Source organism: Myxine glutinosa, chromosome 9 (assembly GCF_964187855.1).
Source record: "Myxine glutinosa chromosome 9, kmMyxGlut1.1, whole genome shotgun sequence".
NCBI classification, from domain to species: domain Eukaryota; kingdom Metazoa; phylum Chordata; class Myxini; order Myxiniformes; family Myxinidae; genus Myxine; species Myxine glutinosa.
Genome location: NC_136269.1, coordinates 1,871,751 through 1,894,093, shown reverse-complemented (window position 1 = coordinate 1,894,093; position 22,343 = coordinate 1,871,751). Strand labels below are relative to the sequence as shown.

At 45.0% G+C, this 22,343-nt stretch overlaps 1 protein-coding gene across 1 annotated transcript in view; it reads right to left on the bottom strand.

Annotated features, from left to right (window-relative positions):
- Positions 1–5,195: 5,195 nt before the first annotated feature.
- LOC144893701 (uncharacterized) overlaps positions 5,196–22,343 on the bottom strand; it is a 36,882-nt gene continuing 19,734 nt past the window's right edge. The window contains exon 3 of the mRNA XM_078785065.1: positions 5,196–5,553. Within this exon, the coding sequence (XP_078641191.1) occupies positions 5,196–5,553 (358 nt within the window). The remainder of the gene's footprint in view (positions 5,554–22,343) is intronic.

The following is a 22,343-nucleotide window of genomic DNA, read 5'->3' as shown; positions in this document are numbered from 1 at the left end:
AAAATTTTTTTTCACAAAGTGTGTATTTGTTGAAAAAAGTTGATAAAAATGCATGTATTATTCATTGTCGTCATCATTGACGTCATAATGACGTCATAGAAGTTTTCTGATGTGTTCATTATGTAAACCAACCATGTTTCTATCTATTTGTAATACATTTATAGGGTCTAATTTGAATTATAAAAAAGTTTCCTGTACATTGAAAATTTGGGGAGGGTGCCATTTTGAAAATATGCTAATTAACCACTTTCCCGGAGTCAAATTTTGGTAAACTTTTTTTCAGGGGTCTAGTACAACCTAATGATACACCTAAAACAAAAAAACCTTTATTATAAATTTTTTTGGGGTCAAACCTTACATTGACCCGACTATATGCATTTCTGAACAATGACTTAAAACATAAAAATCCAGCTTTCAGGGATACTTTATATGGAATAAAAATAAAAATGCAATGAATAAAAAGAAATGCTGTGCTTCGATTACATTTGGTACTTTTTTAAACGATGCGATACATTTTTATGATGGAGCATCCCACTCGCCATTAGTTGCAATCTCCGATACCCTGATAGACAACATGCTGCTGATTCACAAATCCAAATATTCCAATGGTCAAGCTATACACAGGAAGGGTTTGCACAATAAATGAGAAGCAAGAGAAAGGAAGAGGATCATTAACAAGAAGTTTCAAAAATATCAACAACTTGTATATTTGAAATAAAACAACATTCAAAAACGTCCTAAACCTGGCCGGTAATGCAAAGTTTCCTTTTGCTCAATTTCTGTGACAGACATAATCGTATATCAAGGAAATGGATGCATGAAAGAGGCCAAGTAGGTGGTGGAAGAGGCTTAAAGCGAGCAGAGCTCTTTCTGGGCCCACCATCATTGTGTGGAGCAATCAATCATACAATCAGCACATAATACCTTGGAGTCTACTCTAGGGCTGCCAACTTCAAGTTATCTTCAACCTCCACCTCCACGTACTCCAAACGACCACTTACCAAAGTACGCTTTGCCTTCCTCCTAATGGGCATGCTACTTTAACTAAACGAAATTGCTCAATTGCCAGTCGCCTCTGTCTGATCGATATGGCAGCCATCTCGGAACGGGATTATGAAAGTTACTTAACAGTCTCCGAAAAGGCAATCTATCTGCTCGGTGTGGCTTTGAGTGCAAATTGCCAACTCATCACTTGGTGCAAAATGCAATCGTGCTGCCACTTTGAAGGGAAGCCACAAGAAGATTACAAATGCATAGAAAAAAAGCGCAAATGCTCTTCATCATAAAGTTTAGAAGGGAAATATGTAAATAATAATTATTCACTGACTTCACATACAAACCAGGGATGTTCAACAAACATTTGGAAGGAAGTGATGAGTGGTGTTGTGGCGATTTTAAAAAGGAAAAAAACAACAAGACGAAAGCACCTACATGTTAGACCATTTTGGCAACTGTGTTGATGTCGGGCAGTATCGCTCTCGGAGAACATCGGGCGACTTCAATTTGTCCAGGTTCATTGTCACGAGACCTAGGTGACATCATGGTAGTTTGCTTATTTATTTAATCAATCAATTGATTGATCATGCAATGGCATTACACGTGACTCCGACTGCAGCCTCAAGCACTACGTGGCATTGCCTTTGCATTTTGTGCTTCAGAAGCACTGTGGGGATACTAGTGTAGTGTTTCCGTGCTACAATCACCTCAAACTACCATGATTTTGCAATATACAGCCATTCCCTTTGTGAAGCAATGTAGCCATTCTCCTAGACAACTGAGCGCACTGCAAAGTCTGCGGGTCTGCTCCTTCAACTCCAAGATTGGTATTGTCGGACTCTCATTTCCCATTGAAAATGCACACTATTTGCTCATTTATCTGGTTTTATTATATATACACTTCATCAAAAAGACAACTAGATGGTATTTATAGAATACTGCCGTGTCCATAAATAGTTAAGACCAGCCATGGACAAATAGCTGAACTGCTTTAACGACTCCGAGGCGACTCCCAAAATGGTGGTTATCTTTTTTAGTGTGCGCTGAAAGGAAAAGATGCGAAGCGTTTACCTGAACGGAACACAGGTTTATTCCAAAACCACAAAACATGCAAACACGCCGGTAAATGGATAACCACTAACGACTGAATGAAAATAAAGCATGGAATAAAAATGAAATGTGAGGTAAACAAAAACTAAATTCTGATTTTGAGACATCTCCAGTCAGTCACAAATACAAACACACAGGGGAAAATGAAATAAAACCCCTTTCGTAAGGCCAGCGGCGGTGGCCAAGTCAAATACCTCCCATGGCTGAGTGCCCAAGTAGGTGCCACCCGACGGAGGTGAAAGCGCCCAGAGCCGTGAGGCAAGCAGTGAAGATGGTCCTTCTTTTCTTCTCTTCTCTCCTCTCCTCTCCTCCTCCTCCTCCTCCTCCTCCTCTCTCTCTCTCTCTCTCTCTCTCTCTCTCTCTCTCTCTCTCTCTCTGACATTTTCACGAACAGCACAGCCCTCAGCCCACCAAGAGCCCTGCAGCCGAAACCTCTCCTTCAATAGCCGACAATGTAGCCAAGAGCTCTTCGCTCTCCAAAGCGTGCCCAACTCAGTCAGCACCGAGATCGAAAAAGATGGAGCAGCCTTCTTATGCAAGCAGAGAGAGCGACCTCCTCCACTTCACACTCTTGAGCCAATATGGGCGTTTCCCCTCCTGGTTTGCCCCAACCACATCCTACAGCCAAATTGCTACCCTCGGGGCATGGCCTGGCTCATGTGGGCGGGGCTTTCGCCGATTAGGTCCATTGGGGTGGGGCTTAGTCCAATTGGTTCATCCTTGGCTTTTGTCGGCGGTAAATGTAATTTAAAGGTGTTTTACATGGCCGGCCTTGTCAGCAAAAACGTTATGGTAAGATTGCAGAGGGTAAGCACGCACTGGGGAAAATTGTCCTCCAACCCTATCACATTTAAACAACCGAACAATTAAACAACCTTAAGCTACAGTCTCCAGACTTATCACATCGAGATTTCTTCTACGCATCACACGGTCCATGCTATTAATTACAGACATGTGAAAAAGTAAGTACACCCCATGTAAAGTTTTGACTTTTTCAACATATTTCAACATACAGCTATTTGATCTTCATTTCAACAATACTGATAGATAAAGGTGATATAATATAACAAATATCATGAAACATTTACATTTTGTAGTCCATTGTATAATTTAAATAAACATAAATGCAAATTTCGCATGTGGAAAAAGTAAGTACACCCCTACATTTATCACTACTTCAAATACGTAAAATTAGAATCAGGTGCACCAGCTCAGGTGCAAATGATTAGAACATCGTTAGAAAGGATCTTGGAGGAACCTGTCTTATTTAAACCTCAGACATTTAGTTTGCTCTTTGTCGTTCAAGTATGCGGCGTCACCATGCCTAGATCAAAAGAGCTCTCTGAGGACTTTGGAAAGAAGGTTATAGATGCCTACGAGTCTGGGAAGGGATTTTAAAAAATCTCCAAACAATTTGAAATCAATCAATCCACTGTCCAGAAGATCATCTACAAGTGGAGAAGATTCCAAACAACTGCCAACTTGTTCAGGCCAGGCCGCCCCAGCAAGTTCAGCCCGAGAGCAGACGGCAAGATGCTGAAAGAAGTCTCTAAGAACCCCAGAATGTCATCACGGGACCTATAGGCAGCTCTTGCCACTGTTGATGTCAAAGTGCACGAGTCTACCATTAGAAAGAGGCTGCACAAATTTGATCTACATGGGAGGTGTGCCAGGAGGAAACCTTTGCTGTCCAGAAAGAACATCAGGGCAAGACTAAAGTTTGCCAATGAACACCTAGGCAAAGACCAGCACTTCTGGAACAATGTGCTCTGGACAGATGAGTCAAACGTAGAGCTATTTGGCCACAGTACCAGAAGACATGTTTGGCGAAAACCTAAGACAGCATTTGACCACAAGAACCTGATACCAACTGTAAAGCATGGTGGTGGAAATATTATGGTTTGGGGCAGCTTTGATGCATCAGAGCCTGGGCAGCTCACCATCATAGAATCCACTATGAATTCTTCATTGTACCAGAGGGTGCTTGAGGATAATGTGAGGCCATCTGTCGGAAAGTTGAAGCTCAACTGAAGGTGGACCCTGCAACATGATAATGACCCTAAACATACCAGTAAATCCACCAAGGAATGGCTGAAAAGAAACAAATGGAGGTTTCTGGAATGGCCAAGTCAAAGCCCGGATCTAAATCCCATCGAGATGTTGTGGGGGGATTTGAAACGAGCTGTGCATGCAAGAAACCCCTCAAACATCGCACAGCTGAAAGAATTCTGCATGGAGGAGTGGGCAAAAATTTCTCCCAGTCGATGTCAGAGACTCGTAGACAGTTATAAGAAACGCCTACTTGAGGTTGTTTCTGCCAAAGGGGGAAAAACCACCTCTTAGAGCCAAGGGTGTACTTACTTTTTCCACATGCGAAATTTGCATTTATGTTTATTTAAATTATACAATGGACTACAAAATGTAAATGTTTCATGATATTTGTTATATTATATCACCTTTATCTATCAATATTGTTGAAATGAAGATCAAATAGCTGTATGTTGAAATATGTTGAAAAAGTCAAAACTTTACATGGGGTGTACTTACTTTTTCACGTGACTATATATGTACAATCCTATCTCTCCTACGGTTTTCTTTCATCTACCTAACATAAACATAGCAATGCTTACCCCACACAGTCAATTTGGTGCGAGCCAATTCTTCTGTTTTTTAAAGGTTTTTTTTTTTTATTCGATTGAATATGGCTCCCAGACCACGTGACCAATGACATCATAAGTTTACATTCTTCAATATAATTGTTGCGCAGACCACACAATAAGTTTCACGACGTCATAATTAAGGCACCAATGACGTCATCGTTAACAACACTTATTCCCCATGTAGAGTTCTTTACAATGAGCCACGTTTCAATTTTTTCCATGGAGGGGGTTTTGGAGATATAGAAGCGCAACGTTTTTCGGTTTTTCAAGATGGTGCCTGCACCACGTGACCTATGCCGTCATAATCATGACAATATTCTAGTGGATGTCGCACTCCTATGGAGAAATTTTTGTGTCCATTGGTCTAACAGTGGGAGAGAAAATAAAAATTTAATTCCCTCATTCTTTTATTAATTTTGGAAATGGCAGTTACAAATGACCCTCATGCAACTCATTGAGACAGTGCTGACATAAAGAAGCAGGAAAGACCACCCACGTGCCCCACATTACACAGCCTTGAGCTAAAGACAGCTCGGACGCAAATGGAATGGAATGGAGCATATTCTGCTGTCGAGAGCGACTCACACCAAAAACCTGACAAAACAACGTGCGCAACACATGACTGGACAGGATCACAACATACAGCAGCGGACCAGGTTCAATCTGTTCCAACGTGAACACTTCGACCTCATATGCAGGTTTGGCTCTGGCCTTTGAAGAAAGAAGCCCCGCCACCCTCCCCACGTGCAGCGCAACTAATAATTGCAACTTTTCATCGTGATTACGTCTAAACAACAACAACAACAACAGGCATTTTAAGGCCATTTTCCCTGCAAGAGCGGGGGTTAGCCTTGCGGTCCCCATGACAATCTTCTCCATCTTGCCCTATTTTCTGCATCTCTCCTCGTTAACCCCCTTGCCCGCATTTCTTCTTCCACCATCTTCAGCCAAGTCTTTCTCGGTCTTCCCCGTCCTCTACTTCCTTCCACATTAATTTCCATCACTCTTCTCAACCAGTCACTTTCATCCTTCCTCAACACATGACCAAACCATATGAAACTGTTTCTCTTCACAGCATCCATCACAGGTTCTATTCCCATCATCTTTCGCAATTCATCATTTGTGTTCCTCTCTCTCAATGACACTCCACACATCCACCGAACCATTCGCATTTCAACCCTTTCCAGCCTTCGTTGCTGCTCTACGTTCATTACCCATGTCTCGCTACCATAAATCATAACACTTCTCACACATGCAGCATAGACCTTTCCCTTCAGCTTCAACGACACTCCCCTCCTCGTCAGCACGCCACTCAGTTCCCGAAACTTCTTCCATGCACATCTCACTCAAGCAACCGTTGCCGAGTCTGATCCACCTTCTCCATACAGCATGTCTCCAAGGTAACAAAATATTTTCACACCTTCCAGCTTCACGCCATCTCCAAGATCCAATTCAACATTTCCTCCATCTGCAGCTCCCTCTGTGCACACCTTAAACTTGAATGTAGCTGCCACACTGGTTAATGACCCTCTCAAACCACTACATTTTGGATGAACCCACTCAGTGCACATTGTACATTGAATGGAATTCACTCCGACACCCTTCCTGCACACAGCACACTGCCACTTCCCAGTTCTTTCCACCTCACCACATGCTTTACCACTAGCCAGCACCTTCGTTTTTCCGATATTCACCTTCAGACCTTTTGTCTCCATACATTCCTTCCAATTGTTCATCTTCTCCTTCAGTCCATCCATACTTTCTGCAATCAACACCAGATCATCTGCATACAACTCCCACGGTAAACCCTCCTTTACGTTCCGAGCCAGCACCTCCATCACAGCTACAAATAGTAGTGGACTGAGTACAGACCCCTGATGCACTCCGACCTTCACCTCAAACTCACCACTTTTCCCGTCCTTCATCCTTACAGCTGTGCGTGCTCTTTTGTACATTGCCATCACTACTTTAATCAACCATTCCTCCACTCCTAACTTCCTCGATACCCATGTCACGACTTCATGTGGAAAACGATCGCATGCTTTCTCCAGATCAACAAACCCAAGAAACAATTTCTTCCTCTTCTCCATGTAATTCTCCTGCAACTGCCTCACAATAAAAAGTGCGTCTGTCGTTCCTCTTCCTGGCATAAATCCAAAATGCATTTCGTCAATCTTCACTTTCTTCCTTATCCTCCTCTCCAACACCCTTTCCAATACCTTCATTCCATGCTCCAATAACTTTATCGCTCGAAACGAGCCACAGTCCAGAGGGTCACCTTTCCCCTTGTATAGAGGGATGAGGGTACTCAGTTCCCAAGCCACTGGAATGCGGCCTTCTTTCACCACCAGATTGCAGATCTCTGTCATTCTCTTCACACCCCAATTTCCCGCTGCCTTCAACATATCTCCCACAACTCCCGTCGGCCCTCCCGCTTTTCTACTCTTCATTGATTTTATTGCTTCCTCAACTTCCTTCTCGGTTATCTTCCCTGCCGGTCCTAAAACTGGGTTACTCTCCATGTTGCCATCCCATTCATTATCTGCATTCAACAGTATTTCCATATATCTCTTCCATCTTCCTTTAATTCCATCTGGGTCCACAACGATTTATCACACTTCATCCTTCAAGCAACTCACCCCCATCACATCACACCTCTCTTTCGCTATCTGCTTTGCAATCCTGAATACCGCTCTCTGACCCTCTTCCAAATCCAAGCGTTCTCCAAACATTTTCCTACATGCCTCCTGAGCCTTTGCTACCTCTTTCTTTGCAGCCTTCCTGGCTGCCTAATAACATTCATGCTCTGCCTTTTCTGCCCCCATACCCTTCGCCTTCTGCCACTCCTTGAACTTCTTCCCCTTCTCGTCAATCTTCTTTCCAACTTCATCATCCCACCACCATGTTTCCGAGTGCCTCGGTGGTTCTTTTGTCCATCCACATACCTCACCAACGGCTCCCAACAGACTATCTTTCATTGACATCCAACCACTTTCTAGCTCAACCACATCATCCTCTACCATACTCAGCCTCTCTTTTAATGCCTCCCTCACTGTCACCTCTTTCAACCTCCACACCTTCATTCTCGGTTGGTACTTCACCCGCCGAGCTCTCCTTGCACCTTTCACCCTTATGTCGCAGACAACCAAGTGGTGCTGTGAAACAGCCTCCGCCCCCAGGATCACCTTTGTGTCCCGGAGGTGCCCTCTATCTCGCCCACGCACCAGCAGGTAGTCAAAGGTTGTCGTCGACCCACCTGACGTGTATGTGTCAGGTCTCAGATTTGTTACTGCTTAATGCTCAATTATAAATGCCGGTTGACTGACGTATTACCACGTAAGCTATGTTATAAAATGCTGTTCTATAATGTTATTTCATGAGTTAATAAAATGTATTCGAACCTTAGGTAGGCTGCTTGAATCGTAGACATAAATCCTTTGATAAATTGCCAAAAACATTAACTGTTTTGTTTAATGACAGTGACGCCTGAGTTACAATGAGGTTTTTGCTTGCTTTTGTGTTTAAAATGAGGTCATGCCGGACAATGGTATACGTGTGCTTTTTTCAAGGCTGGTCATAAAACCACGCCCACATGCGCTTGTTTTTGCGTAATGCAAGTAGAATGACATGAACCTATCGTTAACTATATATATTTTGTTTTAATCTCAGAAACGCATGACTCTGTATAAACATGCTTTGGATTACTCATGTACACAAACCCATAAAATATATGGGTTTGTTTGGCTAAGCATACACTCTTCTCTTTGTGAGTTACAGTTCTGTTTTCTCGGAGCCCAGAAAAACAATTGGTCCAAATGATAAAGGAAAGGCTGACTCCCCCGAATGATAACGGTGGGAGGAACCTCTCCCAGTGTTGTTTGTTCCCTCGGAGATTTCCTGATAAAACGTGTCCCTATATAAATGGACTGGGAATCAATGTGTTTTCAGGAAGGCTTGACTTGGCATGTTCTTGCTGTAGATTGCTGTAGACGTCGGTCTCCTCCGGATCCGTATAAGTTGGTTATTAATAAAGCTGCGCCATTCCAGGCTATTGTGGACTTCTTTTGCAAACGAAGAGCTGATTCTTCACAGATGGTACCAGGAGTGGGGTGTCAACAGACGCGGAGGACGGGAAACGGAGCCCGAGGGACAGGAGGAAGGCTGACCTGAGGCCGGCGCCGGCACGTTGATTTGATTAAAGGTGGGAGTTGTTTTATATCAGAGGGCTATTATTCCAAATTCGTACCTTCCTCCCTCGCGCGGGCTTAGTCTCCTTGTCTTCCCCGCTGTCTGCACTCGAACAGAAATTGTAAGTAGAGGCTCATTTAGGCCTCAGAATGGCGTAGCTTTGTTAAAGCCAGGATAAACAAGTAAGGATAGTAAGAGTAACGTTACAATATTTGCGCTGGATAAACATTAAGGGTAAAAAGCTAAGGATAGATTTTGCGCAGGATATCAGTAAGGATTTAACAGGAAGCTTAAAGTTACAGTTAGCACCAGGAGGGGAAAATGAGGTCGGACAGCCATATAGGCTGAAACCAGGTGGCCAAGATTTTTCCAGGAAGGAACAGCCCAGAGACAAGATGGGGTATGCCATTGCATGCCAGGGAACAAAGGGCTGTGGCTAAACTTAGATAAAAGGCCATAGGTTAACTTAGAAGGCCAAAGGGACATGGCCAGGAAAAGGGAAATGCGCAGGTACCATAGGTTTGACAAGAAGGTAGTGACAACTACGAGGTCAAGCCAGGAAGCTCTAGACTAAATTCTAGACAAGAGGTCCAGATAAAGCAGGCCAGGATCTGGTGGACAAGAGAAAATAAATAAGCTCACAGGAAATGGGCCAGGTGGCCACGGGGTGAGAAGGACAGGTTAGGTTTTGAAATATTGAAAATTGAAGCAGGAGCTGCATTGTAGGAATTTGAAGCTTCAGAGCCAAAGGAAGCAAGTTCAGGAAGCAAAGTTCAGGACAAAACAATTAAGGAGGTAGTTAAACAAGTAAAACAGCGAGTGATGCCGCTGGACCAGATACCAGACCAAGACCCCCCACCCCCCCCAAGACCTGAGCTCAGTCCCGGGGCTCTAGGCAACACCCCCCACCCCCCCAAGACCTGAGCTCAGCCCCGGGGCTCTAGGCAACACCCCAACACCCCCCGCCCTGCCTCCCCTTTCCACCTCAACCCACCCCCCGTCCAACCCGTCCCAAAAATCCCTTTTCCTTGAATGAGAGACGTAATATGAATGAGGATATGAATGAGGAATGAATGTATATTGGGATGTTAATTGACGTGTGTGTCTGGCCAATGTGTTTGTCTGTGTGTCATGTGCAAAGCAGAGGGTTTCGGTGTGAAACTTTGTAAGCGATCTGCTCGACTTGGGGGAAATTCAGGCCGGGAATGTCCATTTTAACGTCTATCCGAGAGAACAGGCGAGGTCCTGAACTGAGTCCGGATTTTCATCTGTTTGGGAGTTGTTTGGGAAGCGAATTGATATAAATCGGGTCAGGAAAGCACCCGGAGTGCCCTTGTCGATCTACTGTTGATATGAAGCGGTTTATTGGAGATGGTTGCAGGATGGGCTGTTTTTTTCGCTAAATGCAGAATTCGAATCAATATGTGTGTTTTACTTGAATTGAAGAGTTCATTCAATGGCAGATATTGTGTATTGTATGTGTGGGATGTATCGCTGAGGCAGCTCACCTTTGAAATTGGTGTCATATAGTGCATTTTGGGGTCGGGTGCGATGAGGTTGCTCAGAGTGCCGGCGATAACTCGCCCACTCTCAGAGGAAGTGTGTGCCCAAATGCATTGTGGGTCATTTCGACTTTGCTGGATGTCGGACGTTCATGTCAGACGAGCCATGTCGGAATAGTGGCCGGCTGCGACATATATGCCAGGCAATGTCACAGGACGAATACGTTATTTAAGATGGATTTATATGGATGGATTTATTTAGGATGGTTAAATTAAACGATTTCAAGACAGAGTAATTAATTTCCGGAGCCAGGAAGTCTTGTTCATACAGTAAGGTACAGTGCGGAGTGGCGGCTGGAAGATGCATCGAAGCATTTGGGATGATCGATGCGCCGGACAAAGGGTATGCTGGCGAACGATGCTGATAAGGTTAAGTTATTAAAACACATATGGGTCTGAGGGCAGATAATGTGGGACAAGCTGCCTCACGGGCGCTGCAGGGAGAGTATTTGGAAATTCAATAATTTGAGCAGAAATGTCACGTTTTCAACAGAACGCTGATCCGAGGAAGGAGGACGGTCGAGGTTTCAACTGTCGGTATGTGGTGTGGCTTGTGCCAAGGTGTGGGCGCGAGGAGGTGCGTTGATGAAGCGTTGTGCGAACGAGGAAGGATGTGCGATGGGCATTGTGAAGCACGCCTCGTACGGAAGGTCCTTGAACGGATTGTGACGGTTGTTGGATTCGTAGAAGTTAGCATTATGCTATGTAGAGCCACATTAATGGTCATTTGTCCATTGTCGCCGGACTTGCATTACTTGTGGGATAATAAAGCGCTGGTTACCCCAATTCGAAGTTTGACCTTTTAAAGTTTAGTTGACCTTTGTTCGAGATATGCAAGGGAAAGGTCAGAGGTAATTCACTAACCTTGGAAGAACGACAGGCGGAGTCAGTCTACAGGGTGTTGCTTTAACGACAGGATATAGAACTTAAATCTGGAGAGAATATCGGGACATATATTGTGGGTAAAACCAAAATCATGTACGTAATTAATGAACAGAGAATATCGAGTCCTGTTTGTCGTTGTAATTGTCGTTGACGTCCCGATTCAGGGGTCTCAAGAAATAAACAGACTTCCGGTGCCGACTGGACGCGTCAGGTACAGTACGCTGGAATTTAATTTAAGTCATGTCAAGAGGAGGACATTTGTGAGGATGAAGAGATGCAAGTAACGTGGATTAAATTGTGGTATCACGAGTTGGGTGCCAGAGATATTGTGGTTATTATAACTCACTGAGTATAGGGGGCGCCGGGCGCACCGAGTACAGATCGGGTTGCATGATGGAGCACGCATGCATGGATTTTGGCTTTGCGAGGCCCCGGATAGAAATTGGCATTTCGATGCTGTGGATTATATTATGCCTGCCCGGAAAGGGGATGTCCTGTGCTGGGGCTGGCGACATGCCTCTGTTATTTGTCTGTCTGTCGGTCTGATTGTAAGTCTTTGGTACTGGGAGGGCTAATTGAGTGCTCAGGCGTCATTGTTCCATGGAGGCAGGAGCTGTGAGTCACAAAATGTAAATGTAACACAGAGAGATGAACAGGACAACAACGGAGTTTATATGGACGGGTTTGGGGATGCAACTTCGTCCGGGGGTTTTGGTCCAGCCTGCAAGGAGTCCAGGGGCTTGTTTTAGGGCTGGGTCGCCAAAAATGGGATGCTGTGCCCATCTGGATGTAAAATTATCCATCAAGGACGGGGAATAATGTGCAGTGTGATTGGGTAAGAGGTAAAGGCCATAAAACACCAACCCCATGAGGAACGAAATAAATGGAGAGATGTTGGGATCACATGATGGTTGGGATTGAAGAACAACCTACTGGGATTTCAAACCTGTGTTTGGGTCTGGGGCAACTGGGTGATGGGCAACAGTGTATGAGTGAGTAATTATGATCTGTTTAAGTGTAAGAGGCGGTGGAGAAGAAAGGGGTGATGAAAAGTTATTTGTTTAGTGTGAAGTAGGTCGGTTGCTTATTTGTCACAGTAAGATGAGAGTTGTGTTTTTAAGCTTGGTCTTTGAATGAATTGTTGCTTGGAATGTGTTGATTGGAAAAGTGATTTCTGATCGCTGATCCGATCTGGTTTTGAATTGTTGATTTAATTTTGAATTGATTGGAGGTAATAAGGATTTGTGTTGATTTCCTGATTTGAGTTCATCTGGAAACGAAGACAGATGGGATTAATGTGTATATCAGGAACAATTTGGAAAAGAAATATGGATATATGACATTACTAAAATATAACCAAGCAATTGAGAGTTCTTGGGTTAATGGGATATAAATAAATGCATCTACAAGTTGATGGTTTATAAAAATTTAGGTCTGGATGATACTTAAACGATGAACAATGTTGGCAATATACAAAGAATGTGACTTGTTTTTTGGGGGGAAAACATGTGGTTTAAATTTGGTTGGCTAAGTTTTAAAGATGGAGATGTTTCGCAGAACTCTTATGATTATTTACATGAGTGGTGGACTATTCCATGGCGAAGCATTTTTCAGTTTTTATGATTAAGGTTTAAGGTCTTTATGATCTGTTTAGTGTATTTTTCAAAGGAGAGGGTTTTGGTCAATGATGATGCCAAGATTCCGGATGTGGATACTGGGAAACCATCAATGTTGGGGGGAATGAAGATTAATTCAGATTTAGCGTAGTTAAGTTCGAGGAAGCTGATCTGAAGCTAGAATTTTATTTCAGTTAGGCAGTTTGTCAGGATAGAGTGGGTGGTGGTGGAGCACGATTTGGTGGAGATGAAAAAGCTGGATGTCATCGGTGAAGCAGTGGAATTGGAGACCATGGTGCATTGGCTATGGTGCATGACGGATTAAGTGACCAAGGGGGGATAGGTACAGGACGAAGAGGAGGGGGCCAAGAACTGAACCTTGGGGGACACCTTAAGGGGGAGTGAATTGTGGTGATTAAGCTGTTGTAGATGCTGTCAATTTTGCTTTGGATGAATGGTCCAGGAAGGAAGGAGGGTGCAGGTGGCACCAGGTGTGAGTGCACAGGTGTGCACCAACAGGTGTGTGGAGCAAGGTGGTGGTATCCAGGGAGCTGAGGAGTTTGTTCACGTTGTAAAGTTTGTTTATTTAGTTTGTTTATTGTAGAGAAGAGTGCTTTTGGGATTCCGGAGCCAGAGTGGATAATTTGAGAGTAGTAGGTGGTCCATGTGAAGCTTGGGGGTGAACTAATTTGGGTTTAATAGGCACAAGCTGGTCTAAACAGGGTGAGGAGGATGGTGTGATTGATGATGTCAAAGGAGGCGTTGAGGTGAGGAGGATGAAAATGTTGAGGTTGCCGGCATCAGAGGAGAGAAAAGGTCGCTGGTGATTTTGAGGAGAGCAGTTTCAGTACTGTGGCTGGAGCAGAATCCGGATTGGGATGTTTCATACAGGTTATTGGCAGAGTGGTGATGTTTGAGTTGAGTGGCCACAGCACGTTCCAAAACTTTGACAGAAAGGGTAGATTGGAGATGGGTCTGAAGTTATTTAGGGTGTCAGGGTTTAGTCCAGGGTTTTTCCAGAATGGGGGTGAAGTTTCACGAGTTTTTGGGGAAATCGGTATGTGAAGCTGGATTAAGTTGGAACTGCTTGATGAGCCATGGAGATGCATTGGGTTTTGTTGTTGGTTGTCTGGGTGTTCGGTTGTTGCATTGCCAAAGGTTTCTGTGTGGTGGACACACTGGTTGGCTGTTGTCTTGTGTGACGTGGATGGAGATGTATGTGGCTGCGTGTGGCTGCCTGGAGTCGGGAAAACGGCTACAGTGGTTGATATTGGCTGTGGATCGTCCGGGGTGCTTCGATTTGCATAAAGGGTGAAGATTGGGATATTACATTATTTTGAGTAAGTATTGGTATGAGTAATTACAGAAGTAATTATGAGTTATTAGGAGTAATTAGTGGTATGAGTATTAGTTATGAGTTCCAGGTGTTGAGCTAGTTATGCTAGTTATCCAGCTAGTTATGAGTAAGTGATTATTTTAGTAAAATTACATGTTTCGCTGTGTTGTTGATCTGGGGACAAGCTAGTTTGATGGGTACCCTGGGGTCTTCAGCATGTCTATGTGTTTGTCTGGCTGTTACACTAGACTCTGGGATGTGTTTTCATGAGACGAATTTCAGAATTGATGACAATTCAGTGAGTATGGTGGACAACGTGAAGTGGCTGGTGTGAAGGAAGGGGTTGGGAAAGATGGACCCCCTTCACGAATACCCAGTAGGGTAGCTTAATTTCAGACATAACAGTGAGAATCTATTTTGAGCGAATCACAGTGGGTGAGGAAAACATTGTGTGTGACCAGACACCAGAACTGACCAGAATTGAAATTGGAAGTAGACCAGGTTATTTCTATTATTTGTTTATTCGTGAAAATAAATAAATAATAGGGGGAGGTTAATGGAGGTTAATGGTGGTTTGTTTGTGTTAATGGAGGTTAATGGTGGTTTGTTTGTGTTAATGGAGGTTAATGGTGGTTTGTTTGTGTTAATTCTAGTTGAAACTCTCACTGAAGTAATTTTCGTTTATTTTTATTTTTTGATTCGATTTGAGAGTTGAGATGATTGATTTTTTATTAATTTTATAATTTTATTTTTATTGATGTTGGAAACAGGTAATGGGATGCTGAGAGAAGGATGGAATTTAATTTGAATTGGACTGGATTAAATGGGATTGAATTTAAAAATTGAATATTGAATAAAATTGGATCCACTTGGAAAAAAGCGGATTAGGAAATTGGAGACCTGTAGACCAGGCGCTCCCAGGAGACTTGTGGATCAGGTGTTCCACCAGAGGAAAAAGACCAGGTGTTCGTGGAGCACTTCACCTGCAAGAACGCCTTGGAACCAAGGTGGAAGGGACCAGTCCAGGTGTTGCTGACTACACCAACGGCAGTCTTTTGCGAGGGCAAGACTTCGTGGATCCACGCCACGCACTGTAAGTTGGCCATACAAGCACCAGACACCACACCCCCAGAACACAGTAAGGATGGGCCTAATCATAGGTACAATACTATTGATAGCGACAGCAGCTAGGGGAAACTCCGATTCCAATAGATGCGAAAACGAAACCCGACACCTCACCGTAACATGGGGACAAAGAGTATCACTACCATGTTTCGAACAGAAAGCCCTGCACACAAATTGGGTGAACATAAATTGGCTAGCACTGTCGGCAGGGCCTGGACGCGTTGGCATGGTACGTTGTACTACAAAAGCAACGAGAGTTCCGGGAAGACGGGCAAGCTAGCATTAAGACCTTGGCCCAACCAGGATACCAATGGGGAACCCCTGATTTTAAGCTACAAACACGCACACGCCTAGGGAAAGACATGACCATGCAGGTCCGGTGCAGCGTCTGGACCCCTGGCGCGGCCGGTGCCGAAAGGAACTACATACCATGCATCGAATACATACTCACGCCACAACCCCAGGATAAGGCCCCAAAGAGGGGGGAAAACACATATTGGAAAGTGGCCAGGGAAGTGGCAACAATTCAAAATAGGACACACTGCTGGTCGTGCATGCGCTTTCCCCAAGCAGGCACCACAGGAATACACATGATAGTGCTACCTCTGTCCCTCAATGACCTCTGCTCACAACCTATCGATTCCCCATGTTTAGTCACCACGCTGGAAAGAGAAGGGGTTGACAACGGCAAGAGTTGCAATCGACAATTTAATTATCGCCCGTCAATGATTGCCCATGTGGCCGAGAGGCCTGCCCCCGTCTGGGTCAAACCACAGAAAGGGAGGGTCTGCCTCCAGGGTTCCGGCCACTTGCGTATGGGAGAATCAGAATGCGCCTACACTCTCCCCGGGAAGCTGGGACAAGGGAGCTCGGGGATTACATTACGAATAGTACTGCAAGATAAACACAACCACAACATAACGGCTATAACATTCTTTAGGGGGGTTAGTAGGATTAATGGGGTGGTAAAGGGACTCCAGTGCTTATCCACCCACCTGGTCCCACCCCATGGGACAATGTTTATATGCGGCGACAAGGCTTACCCCTATTTACCAAATAATTGGGGGGGCACATGTTATCTGGGTTCAGTCCTTCCTGACGTTGAGATACTGGATGAGCTAGACCCAAAGTCCTTGGACAGGCGTTATAAGAGGTCAGTCATGAACGAAGATGGAACCACTAAACTACACGGGAGCCTAGGGGAAAAGGTGTTTGGTTTCTTCTTCCCAGGAGCGGGCACAGTCATGGATAGTTTCCGGATAGATAAATTGGCTTTGGCCCTAGAAAAGGTGGCAAACGACACCGCTACGGCTCATGACATACTATTGGACACGGTAATTCACATGCGTACAATGGTGATGCAGAATCGGGTGGCTTTGGACATGCTCCTGGCAGAGAAAGGAGGGGTATGCGGAATTATAGAGGGAAAATGTTGCACTTACATACCCGATCCATCTGAAGGAGTGTCAGCCGCAATAGTGAGACTAAGGGAAACTAGCCACGCCCTGACGATCGATCGGATCGCGCGCGAAAATTCTTATACATTTAGCTGGCTCACTGACTGGTTCCAGGGATGGACGGGCACCATAGTGAAGTGGTTATTGACCGCACTGGCTGTGATAATCGGGGTAGTAATTTGGGGGGCACTAATGAAATCTCTAGTCCTCCTCTGTATGAGAAAGTATTTTACAGGATGGAAAGTGAAGAAGCCGCCGACAACAACTATGGCTCTGACCACAGAGGCCGTCGACCTGAACGGGTCCTTCAACAAGGCAGTTGCGACCGGCGCTCCAGAAAATTGCATTGAATTTTGTGGCAACTGTGATACTTGTGTGGATCCCATGTGGGAACTGGCTGCTGCCTGTAACGGTGTATGTGATGACTGTGATACTTGTGCTATAAACCCCTTGCGTGTACTGGCTAACGCTGCTTATGTATTACAAGCTGACAGCTGCACGCCCCCTTCCGACCCAACTATGGATCTGATTGCGACACTGGGTCTGGCGGTTGAGGGACCCGACGCGGATGTCCTAGACCCGCAAGCCGACCAGGCGCCCATGGGAGACTTTGACATAAAGGAAGTCCCTCTCTTTTCTTCAAATGTTTCGGATCTCTTTGATCCAAATGTTTCGGATCTCTTTGATCCACATGTTGCGGATCTCTTTGCTTCAAGTGATTCGGATTCGGATTTTTACGCTCTGTACCCTGACCAGGAAATTGAGACACAAGATACTGACGACATTTTGTATTCCCCAGAACAGCAACACGTGAGGGACCTCATGGGCATGACCGTTGATTAACTTCGAAGATCTGCAAGGACTGCGTCTGCAAAGGGTGGGGGGAGCCAGTTCCGCAGGGGAAGTGATGCACCCTCTGGCGGAGCAGAACCTCATCTGGACCAGACGTCTTCGTTGTGGATCCGAAACGTTAATGGACTTTCATGTTCTGAGCCCTCAGGCTCCGAGCACGCACCACACGACACGTTCGCCAAATGCACGGGCGAGGCGCTTTGGGCGCACGATATGCCCTTGGGAGATACCCGCATTACACAATTATTTTTTCAATACCCGCATTACACAATTATCTTTCAATAAAGCCCGATGTGGCACGTTGTCTCTTGAGATACTTTGTCTCGACGAGACAAGAGGAAGGAATGTCAGGTCTCAGATTTGTTACTGCTTAATGCTCAATTATAAATGCCGGTTGACTGACGTATTACCACGTAAGCTATGTTATAAAATGCTGTTCTATAATGTTATTTCATGAGTTAATAAAATGTATTCGAACCTTAGGTAGGCTGCTTGAATCGTAGACATAAATCCTTTGATAAATTGCCAAAAACATTAACTGTTTTGTTTAATGACAGTGACGCCTGAGTTACAATGAGGTTTTTGCTTGCTTTTGTGTTTAAAATGAGGTCATGCCGGACAATGGTATACGTGTGCTTTTTTCAAGGCTGGTCATAAAACCACGCCCACATGCGCTTGTTTTTGCGTAATGCAAGTAGAATGACATGAACCTATCGTTAACTATATATATTTTGTTTTAATCTCAGAAACGCATGACTCTGTATAAACATGCTTTGGATTACTCATGTACACAAACCCATAAAATATATGGGTTTGTTTGGCTAAGCATACACTCTTCTCTTTGTGAGTTACAGTTCTGTTTTCTCGGAGCCCAGAAAAACAATTGGTCCAAATGATAAAGGAAAGGCTGACTCCCCCGAATGATAACGGTGGGAGGAACCTCTCCCAGTGTTGTTTGTTCCCTCGGAGATTTCCTGATAAAACGTGTCCCTATATAAATGGACTGGGAATCAATGTGTTTTCAGGAAGGCTTGACTTGGCATGTTCTTGCTGTAGATTGCTGTAGACGTCGGTCTCCTCCGGATCCGTATAAGTTGGTTATTAATAAAGCTGCGCCATTCCAGGCTATTGTGGACTTCTTTTGCAAACGAAGAGCTGATTCTTCACATATGTAACAAGCTTATTATCCTCTTTCTGGAACTGAGTATTACAAATCAACAAATCAGCTCCATCAGCAAACTCCAAAATCCTTTCACCTTCTCCATTTCTCACACCATATCCGTAACCCCCATGAACTCCCTCAAAACCGTCCATACTCCTTCCCACATGTCCATTTAGGTCTCCTCCAACCACAACAACTTCCTCATCTTTCACGTTTTCCATCAGCTTCTCTATCGCACACCAGAACTTGTCCTTCTCTTCATCTCAGATCTCGCGAGATCTTGTCGGGGAGGTCACGGTTTTTAGAAGCTGTCCACGATCGTAACGCACGCTCGAAGTAAAGTCATTGTTCACAATTGTATTTTGTCGAAACTGTATTTATCCTTCGGTGTGTGAACCTATAGTGTGCCCCTTGGAAGTTTCTCGGTGTTTATCTTTCATAAATTAATCGTTTGTTTGCCGCGCCGCGTGTGAGGCCTTGCAGCCTCAGGCTTCCCCCGTCGAAGTTTGTTCCTTCCTTCGCTGTTTTTGCTCGGTTTTTTGATTTTCTCTTCTCCCCCAAACTTCACCGAACATCTACTCTTTGTCTAACGTTGTAAACCCAACCCCGCCCCCCCCCCAAAAAACCAAAAAAAACCCTGTTATTTCCCTTTCTCCTCGTGTGCTTTTGTCCCATCGTGCACCTCTGTCCATGTGCGCTGTCCCGCCCTGCCCCCATTACCCCTTGCCTTCCAACTTTTGCCCTGTTCACGCGACTCGTGGTTGTCCATCAAGGCCCTCTCCCCGTTGGTATTTTTGTGAATATAAGATTGTTCTTCACGGTTCTGTTTAAATATGTTTAAACTTTCCCCTTCAGTGTTTTATTCAGTGGTTTATTACAATACGCTGTTTTTCTTCCTATTTAAAACGCTCCTTTCAATTTCCTCTTCAACTCATTCAATTTCAAAAATTATTCAATCTCTTTTAATTCTTTCTCACTACCTGCTCTAAATTCTCATTAATTCCACCCCTCCTCCATCGTTCTTAAACGGATCGCTAACTTGGAAATCACGAAAACCCAATTTGTTATAAATGTTCATCTTTCATTAAACATCCACTTTCTAAACTCCCCCCTTGCCCCTCCCCTCAAAATCTCCCCCCTTGCCCCTCCCCTCCAAATCTCCCCCCTTGCCTCTCCCTTCCTAAACTCCACCCTTGCCCCTCCCCTCCAAAACACACCCCTTTCCCCTCCCCTCCAAATCTCCCCCTCACCCCTCCGATTCAAAAATCCGCCCCAACCCCTCCCCTTCAAATCTGCCCCCCCAACCACCCCTCCCAAATTCTCCCTCCTCCTTCCTCCTTCTCAAAGCTGCCCTCCTCCACACTTCGTCTCCCTTCTATCTCATCCCTCCACCTCCCCCAACCTTCTACTTTCCTATGCCCACTCTCAAACAACCCCTCACTGTGCCTCATCCCATCACCATCAAACCTTTTGTCTTCCTCATCCTTCCCTTTCTTGTAACTCTTCTGTAATCTCTGACACACTATCAACTGCTCTTCCTACCCTCCCCCCTCATCCTTCATCTGACCCTACCCCTCCCCTCCGCTGTCCTGCACCTGATGCTCCCCCTCTCTTCTCATTAACGGTATGGACCTCAAACATCCAGGGCCTTCGCTCAAACCTGATTAATCTATCCATTCAGGTTGCTTCTGACAATCCAGACTTTATCTGCTTAACAGAAACTTTCCTCCTTCAAGATGTCTCTGATTCCTTAATATCTCTTCCTTGTTACTCCCTCCTCCGGTATGATAGACCCGAGCCTCGTCCAGGTGGTGAGGTGGCTATCTTTATCAAAAACTTTCTTCCTCACTCTCCTTGCACTGCCCTCTCTCCACCCCACCCCCAGGAGTACCTCTGGCTATGGCTTCCTCTCCGCTCCCACCTTTTGTTCATATGTGTTCTGTACCGTCCTCCAAACAGTGATGACTCCATTTACATTTCGCTGTCGGACAACATGGACCAACTTCTATCAACTCATCCAAACTCTCTCTTCCTCATATGTGGCGACTTCAACTGTCATCATGCCAGCTGGCTGGGTGTGGGTTCATCTCTCACCAGCCATGGCACCTCAGCAAAGGACTTCTGCGACTCATTGGGACTGACACAATCTGTAAATTTCCTGACCCGTATCTCAGTCAATGGAGTATCTTCTCTTCTGGACTTGGTGATGACTAACTTCCCTGAAAATGTCTGCTGCTCTTCTTCTGCTCCAATCGGTTCTTCAGATCATGTGCTTGTTAAAGTGGACATCTCTCTGGCCATTCTCATAGAGCCTCCTCAGTGCCGATGAGTCTGGCATTTCACTCAGGCCGACTGGCACGGTCTTCAAGCAGCCATCAATCATCTGGACTGGTCTCCCATCTCTACCACCTCTGACATCAATTCTTCCTGGGAATTCTTCCAAAGTAAATTGCTCTCTCTCATGCACAGATTTATCCCATCTCGTCTTCAGTTGTCATACCCTTCCTCCCGTCCATGGTACACGGAATCTTGTGGTGAGGCTGTTGCCCAGAAACTTGCCTTCTTCTCCTGGAAAGCAAATCCAATGGAAGGAAATCTCATTTCCTTTCACAAAGCCCGAAACAAGTGTGTGTCCACCCTCAGGAGAGCCAGGAAACAATATCTCTCCGTTCTAAAGACCGAACTCTCTTATCTGTCTCCCTCCTCCAAATCCTGGTGGCATCTGGTCAAATCTGTTTCTGGTGTTTGTTCCCCCTCCATCCCCTCCCTCACCTCAAACGGCTACACAGCTGACTCCGCACGTGAAAAAAGCTGAATGCCTCAACTCTGTGTTTGCCTCTAAATCTTGTGTCCCAAACCCATCCCTCTCTGTACCCACCGTACCCAGTCGTACCCAGCTGCTCCTGGACTCCGTGTCCTTTCCTCCTGACAAGGTGGAAAAGTTTCTATCAACCCTCGACTCTGATTCTGCAACTGGACCTGACGGCATCAGCCCACGGGTCCTAAAATCCTGTTCTTCCGCTCTTTCACTCCCTCTCTCTGTTCTCTTCACCCTCTCTTTTGCTCAAGGTCAACTGCCATCTGCTTGGAAATCAGCCAACATCACCGCTTTACACAAAAAGGTGCAAAAACAGATCCTAGCAACTATAGACCAATCAGCCTTCTCCCAATTATCAGCAAAGTCATGGAATCCATCATTGCTTCGGATATGAAATCTTTCCTCTTCTCCAATGGCTTGATCTCTGATCATCAATTTGGTTTCAGACCAGGTCACTCTACTCTGGACATGCTGCTTCTACTGTCTCAACAATGGATGGAGGTCCTCAATGCCAAACAGGAAATCAGAGCTGTCTCCCTCGACATGTCACGGGCATTCGATACGGTCTGGCACACA